This window comes from Triturus cristatus, chromosome 4_2 (genome assembly GCF_964204655.1).
Source record: "Triturus cristatus chromosome 4_2, aTriCri1.1, whole genome shotgun sequence".
Taxonomy (NCBI): Eukaryota; Metazoa; Chordata; class Amphibia; order Caudata; family Salamandridae; genus Triturus; species Triturus cristatus.
The window spans coordinates 189374335-189398373 of NC_140586.1; the positions used below are offsets into that span (position 1 = coordinate 189374335).

The 24039-nt window shown below is 44.6% G+C and overlaps 2 protein-coding genes across 11 annotated transcripts in view; one reads left to right on the forward strand and one right to left on the reverse strand.

The window, feature by feature from the left end:
• Positions 1-24039, reverse strand: part of CENPM (centromere protein M) — a 461530-nt gene that overhangs the window by 371397 nt on the left and 66094 nt on the right. The window lies entirely within an intron of this gene.
• Positions 1-24039, forward strand: part of SEPTIN3 (septin 3) — an 84349-nt gene that overhangs the window by 33243 nt on the left and 27067 nt on the right. For 3 of the 4 annotated variants that reach the window (XM_085601079.1, XM_085601076.1, XM_085601077.1), the window contains 3 exons: positions 14651-14845; positions 20422-20550; positions 21224-21305. In XM_085601079.1, coding sequence (XP_085457205.1) covers positions 14680-14845; positions 20422-20550; positions 21224-21305 — 377 coding nt within the window. In that variant the 5' untranslated portion in view covers positions 14651-14679. Of the gene's footprint in view, positions 1-11554; positions 11734-14650; positions 14846-20421; positions 20551-21223; positions 21306-24039 lie in introns of those variants that run through there. The other variant, XM_085601078.1, reaches the window with a different exon arrangement.

The following is a 24039-nucleotide window of genomic DNA, read 5'->3' on the forward strand; positions in this document are numbered from 1 at the left end:
TAGAACTGATTGGTTTTCTCCCTCTAACCCTCTAAGCAAAACAAAAGGCGCTACATCAGTTGTACTCTGCGGCGTAATGTTGTAATTCCAGACCTTGAACTGTAAATAATCTTTCACATCAAGGTTGTTAGCCACCGCTGTCTGAGCACCTTCTTTGATTAACCTATTTGCCCTTTCACCTAAACCGTTGGAAGAAGGACTATATAAAGGTACTCTTATGTGTTTCACATCATTTTTACCAAGAAAATTAGTAAACTGTTCAGAGACAAAATGTGAACCATTAACCGTAACAATTTCCTTCACTCTCCCTTCTATATAAAATAGATGTTTCAAAAATGTTATCACCGAAGAAGAATCAGCACAATTTACAAAAGAAAAGTACAACCACTTTGAATAGTAATCAATTGCAACAATCAAAAATCTTTTATCACAACCCACAACATTAATGGGACCCGAAAAATCTAATCCAATTTTTTCCCAAGTGTTGTTAGGCTAACTAACAGGAGATAATGGGACAGTTGAGGTCTTCCAATGTTTGTTCGAGCACAAGCATTGAGTGCACAAATCCACATATCTTTTAACCTGTCCATCAATACCAGGCCACCAATAGATCTGTTTAATTTTCTTTGCCATGGCAGAAATGCCCAAAGGTCCCTCATGTGCCAAAGCAATGATTTTTGACCGTAGATTACTAGGAGGAACAAACAAATCTTGTCGAACCAAGATATCATTAACAACTGACAATTCTGAAGCGACCTGATGATAGCACCTTAATTCCATGGACATAGACCTATCACTGGGCCAACCACTAATTAAAATTTTCTTCACTTGTGTCATACATTCATCTTTATCACAGTTCTCCAACCATTCTTTCTCCGAAATCTTAAACTGTTCATTTATATCTCCAATAGTGAAAACATACTCCAGACCTTCCCATTTTTTTTCATTGTCATCCTCCACACCATCACATTCTACAGGTAGGCGTGATAGGCAATCTGCTCTAACATTTTTTCCCCCAGGAATGTATTTAATGTCAAAGTAAAATTCCTGTAACCTAGCCAACAATCTAATCAATCTCGATGATGCTTTATTTGAACAACTATCTCCCAACATATATATCAAAGGCTTATGATCAGTATGTAATTCGAATTTTGTGCCCCAGATATACATTTAACATTTTTCAGAAGCCCAAGAACAAGCTAATGCTTCATGTTCAATTGTACTATAGTTTTTTTCCGCTACGTTCAAAGTACGTGAAGCAAATGCAATAGTCCACTCCTGACCTGTAACGATTTGGCTAAGAACTGCCCCTAAACCTTTTCCGCTGGCATCTACCGTAATTATACATTTCGCACCATATGTAAACGGCTTAATGCCAGGAGCAGAAGTGATTAAAAGTTTTACAGATTCAAATGCTTCCTGACACTCCTTGGACCAAACAAATTTCACATTTTTCTTTAAAAGATTCCTTAATGGCTGCACAACTACCGCATAACCCTGCACAAAACGCGCATAGGACTCACTAAGGCCTAAAAATGCCCTAAGAGAGTCTTTGTCAGTTGGGATTGCTGCTTCATTTATACCCTTAAGTAAGGATTCTTTAGGTTTAATGCCATCTTCTGAAATGTTATGTTAGTTGACTTGTTGTGATAAGAATTTACATTTCTCAAAATGAACTGTCATACCCCACCTACCCAATTTGCTAATGACCTCCACTAACAATACAATATGTTCATCTAGACTTTCGGTATGAACTAAAATATCATCTTGAAAGGCCTGTACGCCTTCTAGACTTCCAAAAATTTGATCCATCAGACGTTGAAACACGCTGGCAGCGGATGCCAATCCAAATGGCATTCGCTTGTACATATATACACCAAAAGGTGTCACAAAAGTTGTTAAATGTTGTGAATTTTTAGATAACGGTATCTGATGGTACGCAGAACGTAAATCAATCTTTGAAAAATATTTACTACCACCCAATCTGGCTAGCATTTCATGAATACGTGGGAGGGGATGACAATCAACTAATATATTCCTATTAAGAACTCTAAGGTCAGCACATGGGAGTATATCCCCATTACTTTTCCGTGCGACGACTGCCGCAGAAACCCATTCAGATAATTCGACTTGTTTGATAATACCCTGAGAGCACATATCATCAAGTAATTTCTTAAGATCATTTCTAGCAGACAGAGGAACCGGTCTAACTTTCTGAATCACAGGAGTAGCATTGTTCTTGAGGACAATATTATGCTCAAAATTCTTGATTACTCCAATCTTATTAGAAAATACTTGGGGAAATTTGACCTGTAGCATCTTACTAAAATTATCACAGATGTTAAATTCTTGAATTGCTAAAATGGGCATATCACCTAATGTGACTGGTTCATCATGACCAGGTCATAAAATAATACCAAGCTTAGCTTGGTCTTGCCAACCCAAAATGTCTCGTCCGTTACCAGATACATACATTTTTGTAAAAATGTTTCTCCCTTTAAACAAAACACTATCCTCAAAATATCCTTGCATGATGATGTCATACTCTCCAAAAGCTTTGGGATTAATAGTTGTAGATTTTAACAGTTTCCCAGACCAAAACTTGTAAAATGTGTTCTCAGCTAAAATTGTGATAGGAGATCCAGAATCTGCCATAACGTCTAAATCAATTACCCCAATTTTAACATCACATATGGGGCCCTTACATCGTTTTTCATGATCACCCAATGCACTAATCTCCACTGATGATACAGAAACATTGTTAATGGCTTCTGCTAATATATCATTTTCCACATCAAGCTGACTAACGCTGACTCTTGTTTTATTAGCATGACACACGTTATAAAAATGCCCCACTTTTTTGCAGTTGTTACATCTCTTGCCTTGAGCAGGGCAATTTTGAAAATTCCCTAGATGGAATCTTGAACCACATCTGTAACGTGCTCCATTCACTCTCTTGTAAACCGCACTTTTTACACTATTCTTATGTGAAACCATATGTACGTTGGTCTCATTACTACCTGGTGTGACTTCCACAGCTGAAACTCTAGAAATGTCTGGAGACACATTAATACTAGATTCAGATAATATTTTTGAAAACACCACTGAACGTTCTATACTTCTAGCAATATCCATGACTTCATCTAAAGACGGATTCTTACATGTCAAAATGCGCTCTTGAATCTTTTTGTTAAAACAATTAAAAACTAATTGATCACGTAGAGCAGTGTCTAAGTAATTATCAAAAACACATTTAGATGCTAAAACACGTAATACTGCCAAGTAGTCTTCAATAGATTTGTCTGCAGATTGTTTACGCTTAAAACATTTGTGTCTTTCCACCATTACTGAAGGTTCTTCTACATACTGTTTGCCAATGCGTGCCAATGCTTCTTTGTAAACGTCCCAAGAGTCATCTCTAGACGGTGCAGGAACAACAGGTAAATTATCGAAAACTTCCTGCCCAGAATTGCCCAAAACAATTAAACAAAATAGGTTTTTTATGCGCTGCTGAATATTTAGTGCCATCTATGGCTTCAAGATAGTTTTCAAAAATTCTCAGCCATTTATGCCATGGTTTGACAGGTTTTCCTGGTAGTTCAAGAAAAGGTGATGGTTGCATAACATTTGAGTTACTGTTGGAAGCCATTCTCTACAACTTTACAAATGAAAGAAAATGAAATTATTAATATTTAGTGCACAACCTTAATTTAGATGAATGTCATTGTTCCTTGTTGCATCCGCCTTGAAACAGAAAAATAAACACTTCCTTTGCGTGAGCTTCGCGTTGAAACGCGCTTCGATTGGTTGCTGGGCAACGGATCACAATACTTAGAAAATGGAGGCATGCAGCGTGAGGTAGCGCGATGACGTCGTGTAAAGAGAATGTGCGCACTGTTCACTCAGTTCCCTGGCTCGCGCTGAGAATGCCTCTTAGTCGAACACCGCAGTCGTTTCCAAAAATGCCGAAACTCAACACTCAATTCCGCTTAGATAAAACAGACGTTAGCAGGAGTTAAGAAAAACATCCAACGCTGTGCAAATAAAGCGTAAGTGGGTCTCAAAAAGCATTTAAACAGCAGGGTATGTTCAGGCAGTAGTGCACGCAGGTAAAAAACACTTCACAGCGAGTCTAGAGCGAACAAACCGTCAGCGCGTATATTAAAAATAAAGCGCACGTCCAATCGCGTACTCAGCACAAATTTAAATAGTACATTACCGGCATCCTCCTCCGTAAATTAGATCCGACGCCATCAAATGTATAACTTCCGTATTACAATTCTTCCTCAAATTTGAACGAAACTTTTAATCATGACGAGGTTTCAAATTATCATTGTCGGTGGGTCCAAGCACAAGATCGTCGCCATTAAATGTAGTAAAGGGAACACGATATTAAATAAAGATGTAATTCTCTTGATGAGTTGAAGGGGAAACCTTTCTTAAATAGAACTCTGCTGAAATCAGGACGGACGCCCTCATTCCTGCTTTCTTTCAACCCACACCTTCTGCAACTTACCGCAGTAGCTTGCCGGACCCGCTGCCTTTGGAGTTGAGCAGGGCTGCGAGCTGTGTCGCAAGGACTCCATCACCCAGGAGTCCCTGCTTGACTGACCCACAACACCTGGGCCGTTCTCCCTGCTTGACACGCCCCCCGGCAGCAAACTTTAAAAAGCACCACCGAAGGCATAGCTTTGGGAAACCTTTCTTAAATAGAACTCTGCTGAAATCAGGACGGACGCCCTCATTCCTGCTTTCTTTCAACCCACACCTTCTGCAACTTACCGCAGCAGCTTGCCGGACCCGCTGCGCGGGTCCCGCTTCGCGGGTGAAGTCAGCGGGTGTTACCAGCGGTAGTCATCAGCGCCTCGGGACCTGTTGGGGCCAGGATCGTGAGGGGGGGCCTTTGGAGTTGAGCAGGGCTGCGAGCTGTGTCGCAGGGACTCCATCACCCAGGAGTCCCTGCTTGACTGACCCACAACACCTGGGCCGTTCTCCCTGCTTGACACGCCCCCCCGGCAGCAAACTTTAAAAAGCACCACCGAAGGCATAGCTTTGGGAAACCTTTCTTAAATAGAACTCTGCTGAAATCAGGACGGACGCCCTCATTCCTGCTTTCTTTCAACCCACACCTTCTGCAACTTACCGCATCAGCTTGCCGGACCCGCTGCGCGGGTCCCGCTTCGCGGGTGAAGTCAGCGGGTGTTACCAGCGGGTGTCATCAGCGCCTCGGAACCTGTTGGGGCCAGGATCATGAGGGGGGGCCTTTGGAGTTGAGCAGGGCTGCGAGCTGTGTCGCAGGGACTCCATCACCCAGGAGTCCCTGCTTGACTGACCCACAACACCTGGGCTGCTTGACACGCCCCCTAACCTTCTTTCCTCAGTATTTAGTTAGCCCACTGAACCGCTGCGCGGGAGCGCGCAGGAGCGCCCGGAGCGAAGCCCGGGCAAAGGGCGGGCCGTCTGAGGCCGTCCTAGGACGATCGAGGACGGGCTGGGCTCACTCTCTTTCTTCTTGAGCCTTGAAGTATTTATTTTTAACTGCTTTGTTTCATCCTGTATAAAGTAGCTCCATGATGGCCTTATGCTCTGGAAAAGGTAGGCAGGTTACTATGAAAACAAGTCATGTTAAAGCAACCGGAACCCTGGATGATTTTATAATTCGGGCAACTGAAATTTTGGAAAAGGAAATCGCACTTACTGAAAAGCGATTATCATTAGACCTGGTATCTGGGAAATGTTCCTCATTAGGACGTATTGGTTCTATAACTACGCCTGAACAAAGCATTGTAATTGACCCTGTAGTCACCCTAAATCCCCCTATTAATCCTGTCTCTGTTTCTCAACTAACGTGTTCTAATGACCTGGCTGATGATTTAAATGCAGACTGTATATCATCAAGTACTGCTAGTAGGGATAGTACTCAAAACTGTAATTTGAGTCTTATAGTGCCCACATCAGCACAACATCAGGTTTTAGAATCCGATTCTGTAGTAATTGAAACTATAAAAACTAGTAAATGGAAAAGAGGAGGGGGACATAATAGGGGTAGTAGAGCTAAAATAGCTAAAATTAATGCTCTTCGAGTTGTGGCCAAACCTGCGAAACAAAGGGGAACTTCATCCGGGGATGTTATACCCATAAACCATTCTTGTTCAAATGATGAACTGCTTCTTAACATTGAAAAGCTGGTTAAAACTCTTTTGATGCCTTTATTGGAAAAAACCCAAATAATAAATTTGAAATTGGACCAATTAGAACACCTTATATCAGTTAACACGCATTCCCTTGATACATTGGCTAAGAATAGTAAGGCCATTGAGATTTTGGGGGATACATTTACTGCTATAAAGAAAGTGGGTCCAAAAAAACCAATAGGGGTGTTATAAATGGCTACAATTGCTGATCCTGCTAAAGCAGTTTCACAAACAGCTTCAAAGAATACCACTTTGATAGATGGTGTAGGTGGTCAGCAAAAACCTGCAGCGGTTGCTGCACCTGCACCAAAGCCATCGGTACCTAAGCAGGTGGTTATTACCAGGCCTGAGGTAACATCACAACAGGGTCTTACAAATCAGGGGGAAAAAGCTCCACCAAAGCAGACAGTCTGTGTAAATCTACCTCCTGACTCCGCCCCTTTTACAGCAATTTTGATGGGAGTGCCAGGGGTCAGACCTAATCAAATGGAATCAAATAGGGATCTTAGAAATAAAGTAATTTTTTGGCTCAATAAAAACAGACCACTTCCCCCTGCCTCTATGACAGAAATATTAAATGTTAGAAGGGTCCCTTGGGTGAGTCCAAGTGATAAAGACCTGGAGGGGGATTGCATTCTTATACATTTTAGGGATAATTGGGTTAAGGACTTTATTTGTCGTGAACCTAGGTTTGGTAGATTGGGGGATATACAATGTATAGGTTTAGAATATTTTTACCCCAATCTAAAGCATGTTGCTTTCCATCCACCCCAGACGTATCCTAGAATGCGACTCCAGGGTGAGGAATATCTTGGGTGGATACCAAATAATATTCCTCTGAGAAACCGTTTTGACCCATTGATGGGGATGGAGGGGATAGATTGACTATCAACTAGCCAAAAGTCCGTTAAGCCATGTGGTGAAATGGGTAGTTCTCTAGTGGAACATAACAGTGAAAGATTGAGGGGTAATGCCAATAAGGTGGCATTAATTTGCATTGCATCGGGTGAAAATTTTGTTGAGGCAGAGGTTTGTGATATTGTAAACAGTGTGTCAGATTTGCCTGCCCCTAGGTTGGATGTGGCCACGTATATAGATCAACCAGGTGATTCACCGGGGAAAACAGGGTTTCGGTTGATTTTGTGGAACATCGCAGGTTTCTCTAGGAGGTTACAGGATGAGGCTTGGCTGGATTATGTTGTAAGCCATGATATCATGTGTCTCCAAGAGACATGGAGTAGAACTGACCAGGATTTTGACGGATTCTAATCATTTAACGTATTAGCTATGCCATCACAGGCAGGCAGAGCTAAAGGTGGGATAATGACCGCTATTACTCTCAAATGGAATAATTTAATAACATCTAAGATAGTAGATACTCCCTGGTATCAACTACTTTTGCTAGAATCTCTGTTTTCCGTGCCCCTGCTGCTGATTAATTGGTATTACAATGTTTTTGATAACCATGATACAGCTGTAATTGTGAGTTTGCAGGAGGCTATATCCAAGGTGCGTAGTGATCTACCCTTGTTATTCACTATATGGGTTGGCGATTTCAATTGTACCCTGTGTAAATTTGGTGGGTCAAATGTATGTGGTTTGGTGGACCTAAATGAGCACCCTATCCAGCATTTTAAGCATACACCTCAAGGTGATGCGTTAAATAATATTATTGTAATTAATGACTTATGTATAATGGAATCATGTGTTGCCCCAAATTTACTTCCCATACCAACCTTTCAGGGTGCTAGTGGTTCTATGAGTGTTGTTGATTTTATTATTGTGTCCAGTAGCTATTTACATTTTATTGACAAATTTGAGACGCATGCAAATCCGGCAAGCGATCATAATCATTGATCTTAACTTTGTGCCCCCCGTTGCAACAAGGCATCCAATCTGGGACCAACCTTTAAGATATAATAGGAATCAAGACGTTACCATGAAGTGGGAGAAAGTAGATGCAATTGGGCTGGAGACGGAGATTTTAAGTGCCAATAGTTCTGTAATCAAGTCTTGTCTATCACCAACCACAGATCCTGAAAATGTAATTATGAATTTCGAAATTCTGTGTGGGAATGTGGCAGAGCATCTTAAAAAACCAATGGTCAATAGACAGTCCAATGGCTTTAAATGGTTTGATGCTGTGTGTTCTGTAACCCAAAAATCACTAAAAAGGGCTTTGCAACAAAAAACAAGGAATAAGGGGCTGGTAAGAACTGCGAGAAGCGCATATAGAGAGGCAATTAGAAAACGGAAGCTGGATTTAAAAACCTTAGCTTGGGACGACCTAGAAAAAGCCTCAGAGTTAAAAGACAGTAGGCTTTTTTGGGAAGTGGTAAATCGTCCCTTATTTTCTAGTGATGGCAAGGAAAATATGGTGATGCAGATAACGGGTGAGATATGGGAAGCCCACTTTGGGAATATTTTTAATCCTAAATCAGTATCCCTTTTAGGCTTGCAGGATGATACAAAGGATGTGGACTTCCCGCTTACAGCTTCCTTGCTTAGCTCGTCGCTTACTCTTCGGGAAGTTGAAGATGCCCTGAGGAAAGGCGTACCACTAAAAGCCCCTGGCCCTGATGCGGTGCCGTTGGATCTTTTCAAACATAATACTGTTGTATGGGCCCCTTTGTTATTGAACGTATTCAAAGCAGCTATTGTCGGTCGCATTCCCCTATCCTGGAAGGAGGCAGTGGTGGTGCCTATTTTCAAAAAGGGTGACAAGTGCGACCCACGATGCTATCGCCCAATATCATTAATTGATGCATCATGCAAACTATTGGGAAGGATAATTTTGGCCAGATTGGAGACGTGGGCAGACTCCGTGGGCCTAATTGTGAACTCTCAATATGGGTTCAGGAGAGGAAAGGGAACAACCGAACAGTGTCTAAATCTGGCACTAATTATGGGTAAGTACATGAAGGCCAGGGGTTTTTCTACCCACCTGGCCTTCATGGATTTATCCAGTGCCTTTGACACTGTTTGTAGGAATAAACTATGGCGGATGATGGAGGACATGGGTTTTGAAGAACCTTTGGTTACCCTGCTCCGCAGACTACATGCGGCTACAACTGTGACAATAAGATTCGGGCCAGGGGGGGAAAAAACAAAATCTATCCCCTCAACTGAGGGTGTACGACAAGGCTGTATATTAGCGCCTTTTCTGTTTTTAGTCTATACCAATGGCCTGGAAAAGTTCTTGTTGGAACATTGTTCGGATTTCCCGAAGGTGAACGGCAAGAAGATACCTATGTTATCTTATGCCGATGATACGGTATTAATGACCCTTACAGCAAATAGTATGCAGACCTGTCTGGAAGCATTTAATAACTTTATGCTGGACCTGGACCTAAAGGTAAACTTTTCCAAATCTTTTGCAATGGTCTGTGGCCCTAAAGGGACAAAAACCCGTAAGTTCATGGTAACTAATTTTACCATTGACAAAGTTGATCATTTCAATTACTTGGGAAATGTATTTAACAACAGACTGAGCTGGGCCCCTTTGATGAAGGCGCGTGTACAATGTACCAGTAGATCTATAGAGGGTTTATTTCGTTTTTGTAGTAAATTGGGACAAAAACCAGTCCCACATTTAAAAACCTTGTATAGAGCAAAATGCCTATCTGTGGCCACCTACGGGGCAGGGGTCTGGGGGATAGAAAGCCCAGCCACGACCCAGGTCATGGAAAATAAATGTTTAAAGTGTTTATTGTCAATTCCATCAGGTTCATCTAACAGTTTTTGCCACACTGAGATGGGAATGGAATATGTGACTGACATCATCCGCGTTTCCCCTTTATTATTATGGGGTAAAATATGGTTATCGGAAGACCTTCAGCTCTCCAAAGATATCCTGCAGGACTGCAAAAACCTTGAACATGCAATGCAGATCCCATGGCTTTCATACGTTAGTAATACTTTGCATAGAATTGGTTTGGGTCACCTTTATGATAACCCCGAAAAAATGCAGGGGGACATAAAAACTCTGATTAAAACAAGTTACCGTAAAAGTTTAAGTATGTTACACTCAGACCAGCCAACAAATTGTTTGGGTAAATTGCAGCATCAATTTTATTTAACATTTACTACTAATGTGCAATGGCGCTTTTACCTGACAAGGTTTAGATTAAACACTCTTCATTTTCTTATTGCCTTTCCAAAACAAGGGGGGTGGTGTGAGAGGCTGTCCCCTTGTTTTTGCGATAACAAAACTAGTCAAAGTACTATTCACGCTGTCCTTTTTTGTTCTCTTTATAAGGAACCAAGAATTAGGTTTATTAAGCCTATTCTAAAAGGGCGACAACCATGTAATTATAAAGAGGGTTATGACTATTTGTTATCGCTATCATCTTCTGGAATATGTTGTGCCATGTTAAATTTTATACGACTATCACTCCAGATTAGGAAACGGTATTGTTAGTTTGGTTAAAGACCTTCTTGCTGCCAGTGCAAATAATCACTAAAAAAATTAATGTCATATGTTGGTCCAACTGGTTATATAGTATGCTAATAATCTCGGTTATAGGGCGACTAATATGGTTTCGCATTGTAGGTTTCCATTCTTCCTGATAAATGATATGTTAAACTTGTATAAACTTTGTATTAGTAACAATATGTTTTTAAATTAAGGTCCGTATACTTTTATGATTCTATCTTTTTGAATCGAATAAAGTTTATGAATCGAATCGAGTTGAAGTTTTATTCAGGTTAAAGACCCACGGCCTTCCTGTTCAGTTCTCCCTACAGTCAAATACTAACATTCCTATTACAACATTCCAGACATTCTAAACCTACGTTCCTTAAAGTTACATGCCATTAATACATTCTAAACACTTAATACCTACAAAGAAATAAAACAATACACTTACACATATTACAGTGTTACTGCACAGCTGCACTCTACTATGTACACAATAACCACTCTTCCCGTCAAACTACAGCAGCAGCTGGTACTAATGACACACATTACACCGCAGTTGTCAGCATTAGTGATACACAACCTCGCAAGATAATCCGTCCTCGTTTCTCATTGTGCTGTTGGTTTCAGCCAAACCAACCCCTTCCTCGCACAATAGCACCTTCTCTCGCAGATTACAAGCATCAGTGCGCTCAGCCTCTGACTGTAGCCCCGCCTTCTCTCGCATTACACAGCAGAGCGCAGCATCCATGACCCAGTCTCCCCCTTTCCCCTTTTACTCGCCCCCCTCCTCCCATCGGGCCTGATGGATGACAGAAGGAGGGAGGGGGGGAGTGGGCCTGGGTATCACTGGAATCACGTGACCAGCGGTCCTTGCGGCCCCAGCATCTCCATCTTTGCGTCTCCTAGCAACCAAGGAGGAGGAGGGAGAAGAGAATGAGGAGGAAAGAGAGGAGGGAGGAGAGGAGAACGGGGGGACAAACTGAGCCCACAATAAGCCAAGCACCTGCGAGAGACGCAGGAAAGACGAATAAATAGATGGATATATAGACATTTCCATCGAAAGTCTGATCTGTAGATCCATTGATCAGCAGACGGAGGGAAGAGGATACATGTTCAAAGGTGAGGATGCTGCTGGTGGGAGGGTCTGGTCAGAGTGGAGAGGCTAAGACCGCAGCAGGGCCCAGGGCTCACACCTGAGGGCTAGCGGTGGGGTTGTATTTACAGACATGCGGGGGTGGGTTCAGGAATAGGTTATGAGTCTCTTGTTTTAAGGATGCGCCGCCCGTAGGTAAGAGAAACGTGTCGGACACACCCACCGGGCCGTTCCGGAGGCGCGCTCTTTGTTCAGAGGATGGCTTCAGGGCGCACCAATGGCACTAGGGCTCCTACGATTTAGCGAGGGGAGGGTGGTACCAAGGTGAAGGGAGGAAGCCCAGGCTGAGATCGGATCCAGACACCCAGTATGCGGTGGCCGTAGAGGGCGTCTACGAGGCAAGATCGCCTGAGGTGAGAGTAGGGAAGACTGCCTGTTAGAGCGGCCTAGGTCCCAGACAGGCAGCTACAGACTGGCTGCCAGCCTGCCTCACGTCACCCGGAGCCGAGGGACTGACACTCCGCCTGCCAGCCAGACTCAGATCACAGGGTAGGAGAGTCACAGAGGCTCCATGTCAGGCAGGCTCAGATCACAGGGTAGGAGAGTCACAGAGGCTCCATGTCAGGCAGGCTCAGATCACAGGGTAGGAGAGTCACAGAGGCTCCATGTCAGGTAGGCTCAGATCACCTGAGAAGAGATGGGCATAGATACAGCAGCAGAATCTGCCGCCCGCGAGGCGCCGATGGGGACCGGGCACCTAGCGCCTGGAAGGTGCAGACGAGAGCGCAAGTCGGGCGCCGACAGATGCTGCCTGCCAGCCAAGCGCGCGTCATCTCCTCTCGGCACAGTGCACGACAGACACCGAGATGGAAACAAAGCTGAGGGACGCGATACTAGCACGAGCAGCCTGTCCACGAGGCTCAAGCCATACCCAGGCATCCAGCGGTGGGTAGAGGCAGCCAAGATCACCTGAGGCGAGGTAAAGACAGACGCTGCCTACCGGAGAGGCCCAGGTCTAGAGATGCCGAGGATCCGACAGAGACAGGGCTGTCTGTCAGGCTGGCTCAGATCAGAGCCCGGTCCTCTGCACATCATCACGACAGACACTGCGGCTGGCTGCTAGCCTGCTGCACTGGACGCCCGCATGCAGCGTGGCAGACAGCGAGTCTGCCTGTCACCAAGGCCCAGGGCCCCTGGGGTTACACAGCCGTAAAACAGACACGAGGGCTGAGAACGAGACACCTGACACGAGCTCGAACAGTCTGCCGCCCTGCTTTACATGACGCAACCTCCTGCAGGGAGGTAGAGGCGCCGGCCCGCCAAACTGAGAGGCGCACATCTGAGGCCCGGAGGCAGTGAGGAGACTGCCTGTCACTCTACTTCGTGGCACTCGGGGTCCAGGCGATGCAGACATCTGGCTGTCAGCATAAAGCGGTATGCTAGCACGAGACATCCGTCGAAAGCCAGTAGGAGCAAGGGCGGCCTGCCCACTCTGCTCCCGCTCGACACATACTCCAAGGGCCCAGCAAGCACATTTACTCAGAGAGTGAGATAACATGAAATCCAGGCCCAGATACCTGAAACACCAACAGGCCCACCCTCAATGTTCCCACATGTTGCATTCGTAAAAAAAGTTTCCACAAAGAACCCTCTTCAAATGGGATTTCATAATTTCCCATCCTCTGATTAGGTCCTGATTTCCTTTTCCTCAAATTACTTTTTCAATGCCTCAGTCTCCAGATACATTAACGATTTCACAGTCTATAGAGGAAATTTCAAACTTCTGTCTTTTTAATCTTCTTTCTGGCCTCTTAATGTGCTCGCTTTGAATATGTTTTCCTAACTACTATTTTTCACAGACGAGCTATAGATTTGTTTCTCTTAAAAAAATGACACAAATGGTCTCTTTTAGCAAAGACATTTTTAAAATATCCTCCTTCAATGGGAATTTCCCATTGTTCCATTTTCCAACCGAGTTTCCAAACCATCCTTCTGTATAGATAGATTTTGTAATTCTGTCTCTCAAAGGGGGATTTCAATTATTTATTTGTAAAGGGTTTTCAAACATCTTTTTGTCAAAGGGTAATTTCTCCTCTTTCAATCTGTTCCTGAATTTCTTTCCTTCGAAAGGATTTCCAACATTGTCTTAAACACATTTATGATTTCCAAGTTTTGAAATGAAATTTCATACTTACCCCTCTTTAAAGGATTTCCAATGGTTTTAAGTAAGTAACGTAATACACATGAATTCAATGAAATCTGTCCCAATTCATTGTTCTTTAATGAGGCTCTATAATTTTATTAACATCCACTGGAATACCTTAATGTTTTCTCTATGAAGATAGTTTGCAATTACTCTTCTCCCAGGGGCAGGCTAGTTATAGACATTCCTCTTGTCTAAGGTTTTTTTCACATTCCTATTCGTAAATGGGATTTCACAATTGACCAATTTGGTTGTTTGTTGCGGGGTGCCCAGCAGCCATCTTTTGAAGAGACTACTTCTCTTTGGTGCAGTGGAACTCAAAAAGGCATAATACTATTAAACGTTTTACTTCGTAAATTAGTGGAACTGGAGGATTGGTTTGTCTCAGGACTGCGTGGATAGATAGCATGTCTGTATGAGTTCAGTGTATTGGCAAGAGGATACAGAACATGTTTAGGGCTGGGCTTGTTTGGGGTTTGTTACTTGAATACATAGCTTGTTCAATTACATAGCCGTTTGAATTGGTACAAGGTATAGAGTCTGTCATTCTATGGTTGGCCGATTTTCTTGCATCAAATATCGTCGATGACTGGGCTCATACTGCTGTATCGGGCATCTAATTGTTAAGACTAGGAGTATATACACACATATTTAGGGACTGCCCTGTGCATATATTGGCTGAAGGGGCTGAATTGATATTGATAGAACAGTGGCAACAATTACTCTCCCTCACTTTGCAGGGTTGGCAGAGCCCAGGGCAGAGCCGGTCATGTCGGAGCAGGTGCCAGAGACCCGTCCGAAGCCGGCCGTTGCCATGAAGCCCACGGCAGGCCTCAACCCAAACCTCCTTGGCTACATTGGCATCGATACCATCATCGAGCAGATGAGGAAGAAGACCATGAGGACTGGCTTCGACTTTAATATCATGGTCGTAGGTATGAATGAAGGCGTGGAGGGGCAGCAGGCAAAGGATGGGCCAAATGGAAGGGTTGGGGCTGTAAGGGAATGACAGGACATGATGGCAGAAGGATGGGAGGAATGGGGTAAGTTGGACGGGACAGGCAGAATCTCCAGGATGGAGCAATGTGGGAGGGGAAAGAAAGGTGGATCGGGCTGGGTAGGCTGGAAATGATAGTAAACGTGGGTAGGAGCGAGGCAAGTTGAGACTGATGCAACAAGAGTATGCAACATGGTGGGAAAAAGAGGGCTAGATGGAAAGCACAGAGCAGGGTAGGAGGGGTATGGAAAGAATAACAGGCAGGAGAGATAGAACAGGAAGTGAGGTGTGTAGCCAGATGGGAAGAACAGACATGGATGGTAAGTGTGGAGTAGGAAGGGAGGGATTGTGCAGGAGGGGGGAATAGGGCAGGGGGACTTTGACCCGATGGACTGGACAGGTTAGGAGTAAAAGGCAGAATGGTATGGGCAGAATGGCCCAGTTGGTGAGATAGGAGGGTAGGGCAGCCTGGGAGGGACTGGGCAGAAGGGGAGGTAGAGGTAATGCGATACAGGAGGGGAGCAGGAGGCAGAAGGTACAAGAGGGGTGAAGTGGAGGGGAGTAACAGGATGGAAGTGACAGGACAGGAGGGGACAAGAACAACGGATGGACTAGATGCAAGGGACCTCATGAGAGAGACTATGTGGAAGGAACATCACAAGAAGAGCAGGATGGGAAGGAATGGAACAGGAAAAGAAGGGCGTGGGCAGGATAGAAAGAGAGGGATGAGAGGGGGTGGAAGAGGCAGGACAGGATGCATTGAAGACCTGTGCCATGGCAGGAGGGACACTAGGTAACAGATAGGCTAGGCACTACACAGACACATCACACTGCTAACATCACTATATTTGGTGCATTTCCCTGACAACACGTCACACCACTGCCTCCCCGCAACCTTTAAAGAACACAAAATTACAGAACCTCTTCTGAGAAAATGTACCAAGAATAATAAGTTTTTGAATACTTTGATGTGTCGCCCTAGGTGGGACGGGTACGCCCAGACATAGGTCCAGTGCACACTGTCACTGGAACCAAGCTATTCCCGGTGGATGAGCCCATGACTAGGGCAAAACCGATCCTAGTTTGCGGTGTTCCTTGCTCACGGAGGACTTGGCTTGCCATTTCGGACTGGACTGCTCCCATTGGAGCAGGGTCAAGACTGACTTGTGTATAGTCGTTTAAACTGAGGTGGCACGGTGCGCAAAATAACAATTGGTTGGGATGTGGCCCAAGTAATTACCAGTGGCTGAGGTTAATTCAAGCACTCCATCACTTTTTTGTATAGTTTGAATGGGAAATGAGGGACTCTCACTGCATGCTTATGATGTACAATACTCACGGAACTGTGTGTGAGGATGCCAGGTGTACATGAAATAGAGACACACATGGAAAAACAGCTTTATGCGGGCTGTATTGGCTATTCTGTCATTCAGGCGTTGCCTCAATGGGCTGCAAGCTCAATGTTGCTTTAAGAGATTAATTTGAGCATTCCATCTATCACTTTTTGTATACCACTTTTTGTATACTTTGATTTGTCATCCTAAATGTGATGGGTATGCCCAGATGCAGGTACCTTGCACACTGTGTCACTGGAACCAAGCTATAAGCGGCTGACAAGCCCATAACTAGGGGCCAGTTCAGGGAGGACCTGGTTTGGCAGTTCAGGCTAGACTATTCCCATTGGTGCAGGGTCAAGACTGATTTTCATATACCTAGGTCAAACTGAGGGGGCATGGTGTGCAAAATAACAATGGATTGGGATGTGGCCCTGAGTAATTGCCAGTGGCTGAGATTAATTTAAGTATTCCATACATCACTTTTTGTATACTTTGATTATGGCCCTACCCTAAGTGAGACAGTAGGCCCAGGCATGGGTCCCGTGCACACTCTGTAATTGGAATCAAGCTGTACCTGGCTATGTGCAATGAGGAGAAACCTCTTTATTTCTCCTTGTTGTTTCCTCTTTCTAAGTGTGCTACAGAAATACACCCTTGCACTATGGCACAAGGGTGTCTGTGTTGGTTGCTAAGCAACAGATAGTTTGCCAGCACAGGCTGAGAGCAGCATTGTGCCATATATTCTTAAATTTGGAGCATTTCCGCCTTCTCCCTTTCATGAAGTACAGAGCAATGCAGCAAGTTGTCTTGCTGCGTTGTGTTGGGTGAAATATTGATACATTTGGCACTTAGTCTTACTGGTCAGCAGTGACTCTGGGATGTTGGGGCAAATATTCTCTTGCTGTAGTGCATCCTGCAAAGACACAGCACACAATTGTGTAGAAAAAAAGCACATGTAACTGAGACAAAAATCCAAGTCAATCAGCCTCTGATCTAACCCTAACTATAAGACACCTTTAAAGCTCTCAGCGCAATGCAATCCCCAGTCTTCCACACCATACATCAATTCCAGCAACGCAAACAATTGATGGACAGAATGCTGAATAAATCATACATTCCCCCCCCAGTCAAGAGATCTGGGTTATAGCCATCGTTCTTTTGCTCACCATGCCACCCCAGTTTAGACCCAGCCAGATGCAGATCAGTCTTGACCCTGTGCCTTGTGGGAACAGTCCAGACCGAACTGCCAAGCCAGGTCCTTCCTGGACCGGAAACAAGCATCCTGGGACCGGTTTCTGGGTATTACCCTTCATCAGCCAGGCTAGCTAGAATCCAGTGGCACAGTGAGCAAGGGACCCACGTCTGGGCATACCCATCCCGCTTAGGGTGAATAGTGCTACGCAAACAAATGATGGACAGAATGCTGAATAAATCATACATTCACCCCCAGTCAAGAGATCTGGGTTATATCCATCGTTCTTTTGCTCACCATGCCACCCCAGTTTTGACCCAGCCAGACGCAAATCAGTCTTGACCCTGTGCCTCGTGGGAACAGCCCAGACCGAACTGCCAAGCCAGGTCCTTCCTGGACCGGAAACAAGCATCCTGGGACCGGTTTCTGGGTATTTCCCTTCATCAGCCAGTATAGCTTGAATCCAGTGGCACGGTGAGCAAGGAACCCACGTCTGGGCATACCCATCCCACTTAGGGTGAATAGTGCTACGCAAAAAAATGATGGACAGAATGCTGAATTGTCACCCCGAGTGGGACGGGTATTCCCAGACGTGGGTCCCGTGCTCTCCATGCCACTGGAATCAAGCTATCCTGGCTGAAGAGGGGTGAAAGCCCGAAACCAGTCCTAGGATGCTTGTTTCCAGTCCAGGGAGGACCTGGCTTGGCTGGACTGTTCCCATGAGGCACAGGGTCAAGACTGATTTGCATATGGCTGGGTTCAAACTGGAATGGCATGGTGAGCAAAAAAAAGATGAATTTAGGCCCAGATCTCTGTACTGGGGTGAATGCATGACATTGTTCTGTACTCTGTCCACCAACTGTTGTTTTTGCACTTGTCACCCCGAGTGGGACGGGTATGCCCAGACATGGGTCCCATGCTCTCCATGCCACTGGAATCAAGCTATCCTGGCTGAAGAGGGGTGAAACCCCGAAACCGGTCCCAGGATGCTTGTTTCCAGTCCAGGGAGGACCTGGCTTGGCAGTTCGGGCTGGACTGTTCCCATGAGGCACAGGGTCAAGACTGATTTGCATATGGCTGGGTTCAAACTGGAATGGCATGGTGAGCAAAAAAAAGATGAATTTAGGCCCAGATCTCTGTACTGGGGTGAATGCATGACATTGTTCTGTATTCTGTCCATCAACTGTTGTTTTTGCATTTGTCACCCCGAGTGGGACGGGTATGCCCAGACGTGGGTCCTGTGCTCTCCATGCCACTGGAATCAAGCTATCCTGGCTGAAGAGGGGTGAAACCTGAAACCGGTCCTAGGATGCTTGTTTCCAGTCCAGGGAGGACCTGGCTTGGAAGTTCGGGCTGGACTGTTCCCATGAGGCACAGCGTCAAGACTGATTTGCACATGGCTGGGTTCAAACTCAAATGGCATGGTGAGCAAAAAAAAGATGGATTTAGGCCCAGATCTCTGTACTGGGGTGAATGCATGACATTGTTCTGCATTCTGTCCACCAACTGTTATTTTTGCATTTGTCACCCCGAGTGGGACGGGTATGCCCAGACGTGGGTCCCGTGCTCTCCATGCCACTGGAATCAAGCTATCCTGGCTGAAGAGGGTTGAAACCCCGAAACCGGTCCTAGGATGCTTGTTTCCAGTCCAGGGAGGACCTGGCTTGGCAGTTCGGGCTGGACTGTTCCCATGAGGCACTGGGTCAAGACTGATTTGCATATGGCTGGGTTCAAACTGGAATGGCATGGTGAGCAAACAAAACGATGGATTTAGGCTCAGATCTCTGTACTGGGGTGAATGCATGACATTGTTCTGCATTCTGTCCATCAACTATTGTTTTTTCAATTCCAGCAAGACATAATAAAGCAGGCTCCTCCATGGAGAATAGGCATCCCCAGATGTTGGTCCTGTGCTCGCGGTTTATTGGTACATGAGTGCAGCTTACAGATGAGCCCATCATGGCAGGACCATGTGTCTGGTTGCTTATAGCCCCATTTTAATTGGATGTGGTCTAGCAGTTTGGGCTGGGCTGTTCCTTTTAGGGTGTTGCTTTGCAGATTTGCACACAATTGTCTATGTCTGGAGTGCTCTTGCAAAGCTGGGATGCCCCCAGACTCACTACCAGTGAATTGGATTGAGATGAGCACTTCCATTCATCACTCTTGTGTTGTCTAAGTCAAGAACCCTAAGTAGCGCAGTCATACCTAGATGTGGGTCTCAGATATGATGTCTCACGAGAACTCAAGCTACACTTTTTCCCCGTTCAGAGGGGGTTGCCTAATAAGCGTTACCATTCCTTATGGGACAATGACAATACAAATTTGGTAATTGTATTTGGTTGGTCCCTATCTGTATCAGCACAGATAAGCTAAATAATGATGGACTGGAATTTACCTAGAGCAATACCCAGTGGTTCATACTGACTGTTGACTGCTTATTGTACTGTCTAGGATCATTTTGGTCTATGTTGTTATAAAGAGTGCTGTCCTTAATTCTGACTCTGTTCCCTAATATAGCATTGCTCGTCTACATTGATTCTCTGTGCTCTGTCTGTATATCATCACAGCGTCCTCTTTAGGCTCAAGTATTGTAGCCACCTGCCCCCTTAGCATCACCCAGCTTTTTGAACTTCAGGAGGCCCGTCATAATACCTCCATGTATGTTTGATACATAGGACACAAGACCATAGCCTAATCTTACAAACGCAATTACCACAAAGAAGTATTTTTTTCAGCATCTATTGTCAGGGATCCACGCAGTCAAATTATTTCTTAGCTACAGCTCTTAGCGCCGTTTAGTACCAGGTCTCCTTTCTAGTCCCAAGACAGCAAGTGAGGAAGTGACAAACAGCAGTAGTGGGAGTGCTAAAGTGGAGAGGGTACTTTGGGCAGCACACAACAGAAAGGAATTCTTTTTATTTTCCCCTCTAAAATTATTTGTCTGACTCTTTTACCACCTCTTGTGCCCAACTCCCCACCCTTCAGGTCAAAGCGGACTAGGTAAGTCGACCCTAGTGAACACCCTCTTCAAGTCACAGGTGAGCCGCAAGTCGTCTGGCTGGAGCCGAGAGGACAAGATCCCCAAGACAGTGGAAATCAAAGCCATTAGCCATGGTAAGTGACAAAAGGGCCACACTGGTCCCCCACCTGCTCAAGTAGGGGTACATGGGGTCAAGGTGAAAGAGGAGGTTTCAATATGACCTAAGCAGGGTCCTCCCTCAGGCCATTAGGAGAATGAAAGTACTGGGCAGCCACACAGTCTTCCAGAAATGCTGAAAATAAGGGGATATATCAATTTATTTAGGGGAGGGGGAGTACCAAAACAGATTGACCTTCTTCTGGCACCCACACATGTCAGGGAGTGTAAACAGGGCAAATTACTTAGGAAACATCCACAACTTAATATATGTATATGGGCTTACATTTTCTTCTGTCCCTGCTATATCTGTCTTACACTATAAACATATCATACCCCTGGTTTCATTGTATTTATCACATAAATATCTACCCATACCTTTTCTGCCAACATTGTGTATCTCTTACACGGAGCACAGCATTTATTCAATCAAAGCCCTTAATATGCATCTGATAATCAAGAAAGAATTGTTTCTAGGAATCTATTTAAAACATGTAAAAGATCTGCTACCCCGTTCACGAATCCCATGATGTAATCAGATCACAACAAATTTGCTGTTGCGACTAGCGATTGCTAATATTCTGAAGCTACTGGGGCACTGGAGCTTTTAAATTTAGCACTCTGTATCTGTCTCCTGATTCTGTCTCACAGTTATCGAGGAGGGTGGTGTGAAGATGAAACTTAATGTTATCGACACTCCTGGCTTCGGGGATCAGATCAACAACGAAAACTGGTGTGTTTCCTTTCAATTGCCTTTCTTTTTCTCATCTACTTTAAATTAAACTGGATGCATTATCTTGCATGCCTAGAGCATTTTTGGAAATAATCTGTCTCCATGGGTGGATAATTTTTATTTCAAAACTTTTTTGATAAGATAATAAGGAATACAGAGCAAAAAAGGATGTAATACAAATATCAAGTACAAATCAGAGAAGTACAGTGCACATTTGTACAAAGTTCATGTTGTGACTGGGTGGAGGACAACATTACATAATTGCGTCACTGTGGGGGATAGTATTACATAATTGTGTTTCTCAACATCAGGGACTCGTCTCCAAGATACAGGATTAGTCAATACAATTTTTAACGTAGTTGGAGATTAAATTGCTAGCTCGTGGATAAAAACCAGTTGAGAGCAGGAGAGTCTTAAGCACTATAAACCAAGAGACTACAGAGTATAGAGGGAGAAGAAAGAGAATAATGTAAATGTAAATGTTGTAGACTTGTAAAGCGCACAGCTGCCCCAGCAACGGGGCGTCCCGGCGCTGTAGACCGCTGGGGAACCCGTCCTGGCTATTCCTGTGAGATGGTCCCTTTCTGGGTATCTCCAAGGTGAAACCAGGCATCCCCAGCATCTGTGGGGGGCCGTTGTAGAGATGAGGCAAGCTTAATGCCAAGAGTTGCCGAGTGTGTTCCTGGTTAGAGTAGGTACCGAGGCGAGAATTATCGAGTCCGTTTTGACCCTGGTCCACGACCCTGCCGCATCAGGAATTGAACCCTGGTCCCTGGCCGATTCTCTGCTTACGGGTCTGCCGCCTCTAAACAGTGAGCCACACCTCTCCACAGATGGACAGAAAAAGCTTCGAGGTTTGAGCAAGCACCAAGAAAAGTTGGTGTTATGGATGCACTTTGTTGTTGATTTTAGGAGATGGGGGTCCTCTGTAAATGACTTGTGTAGGATGTAACCATGACGATTTATAGGGGTGGAGTTTTTGCAGGACATTGTCTATGGTGTTCCATATACTAGAAGAGCCAACAAATACATTGGGGGTGCAGGGGATCGAAATAATTTGAATGCACCTCAAATATAGTCGACCCATGCCCACCAGGTATGTATCGAGATATGGTTGGAGGATTTCCACTTTGATAGTAAATGTTTCAAGGCAATGGTTCTTAAGAGACCCATGAGTCTTAAGTTTGTGTTTAGCACATATGGTGAGTTTGGGGCATCTAAAATCCCTGTGGTGACCTTCACAAAGTCAATAGGCATGTTGGTTCTGAAGACGTCCTTGAGATAGGAGGTTTAAGGCATTCCACTTAGCTGCATTTGCATTTCTCAGTACCTGAATACAGAATACAACTTATGGCTTACCAACAGACACGTAAAAATACAGTTCTACTTCTCACCATCATAAAAGCAGTGGATCACATCTGCCTCTACTGCCGTGTATGTTGAGGCCACTTTAAATGTAGGGTGACCTTTCACAACCACAGGCAATGCATTTTTGTGCTGTCACTTTAGGCTTCAAGACCTGTAAAGCCGCAAAACCGATTCATAACCACCAGAAGGTAGAGTTTGAAATCTTTCACTCAGTACAGTGATTGTAATAGCTGCTGTTCAACATTTCTCTCTAAGAGAGGAGAAAGCAGCCTCTTTCTCAAGGCTGTGGAAACCTCATCACATGAGGGCAGAGTGTAGCCTCTCTTTCACTGAAAGAATTGTGAGATCCTCCGTAGACACAGTTTAATTTCTCACCATAAGCTGGCAGACTGTGACCTCTTTTACCACATAAAGATCCAGGGCCTTCTATAGCACCTATCTCACCCCTAGAGGGTAGAGCATGCTATCTCTCCTACTTCAGAAGTAACTGAGATATTCTACAGTTCTACAGCATACGCCCAGAGGGCAGAGGATGCCATTCTCCCTGCTTCAGGAAGTGGGACATGACCCTATGTCGATACAGTTCTACTTCTCACCACCAAAGGACCGAGCACAACATCCTATGCACTACTCCTATTTCTGGTGGATATATCTTTCTGCAGATTCCTCAACTTATGAATACCCTTTCCAGGCTTCAGACAGCTCTGAATAACTTTTCCACATTAATGGTTCTCCAGCGCAAGAAGCACCATAGGAAGGGAGAAGTCGTTTTCTTCCTCTTGGAAATGATCCTGTTTTCTGGACTATCTAAAGCAAAGTAAAAAATTGTGAGGGTGCTGTTCCACATTCGTTTTGTCCCTTTTTGGCACTGGCCTTTAAGTCCATAACAACCCCACCCAAGGAACTGACTCTGGTGCTGGTCAAGGAGTCGATAGAAAAATCCACCAGGGCAGCAAAGGAGACTGTCAGTGGGGATTTTAATAAAGCACCATTATGTGAGCCTATTCCCAGTGGCCAAAGGGTTTGCACATTTTGAGATTTTTGGCTCATATTTAGATGCCTTGAGTCCAAAGGATAGAGGTTATGGCCGGACGGAGGGTGACAACTTAGAAACTAATCATCTCCTGCCACCTTACTATACTGGTACTGGTATTTACTTAGACCAATGCCAGCAGCTTAGATTGTTCATCAGAAGAGAACGTTTCCCTCCCCTCCGATCCGGATGTGGAGGTTTCCTCTTTCACAACAAATGTTCATAAGACAGTGGAGCACTTGGAACTGACTTGCCTTGTGTGAAAGTGAATTCAAACATTCTGAAGGAAATTTTGCAATCCCCCACAGTTTCTATTGTGCCCTTGCTTCCGTT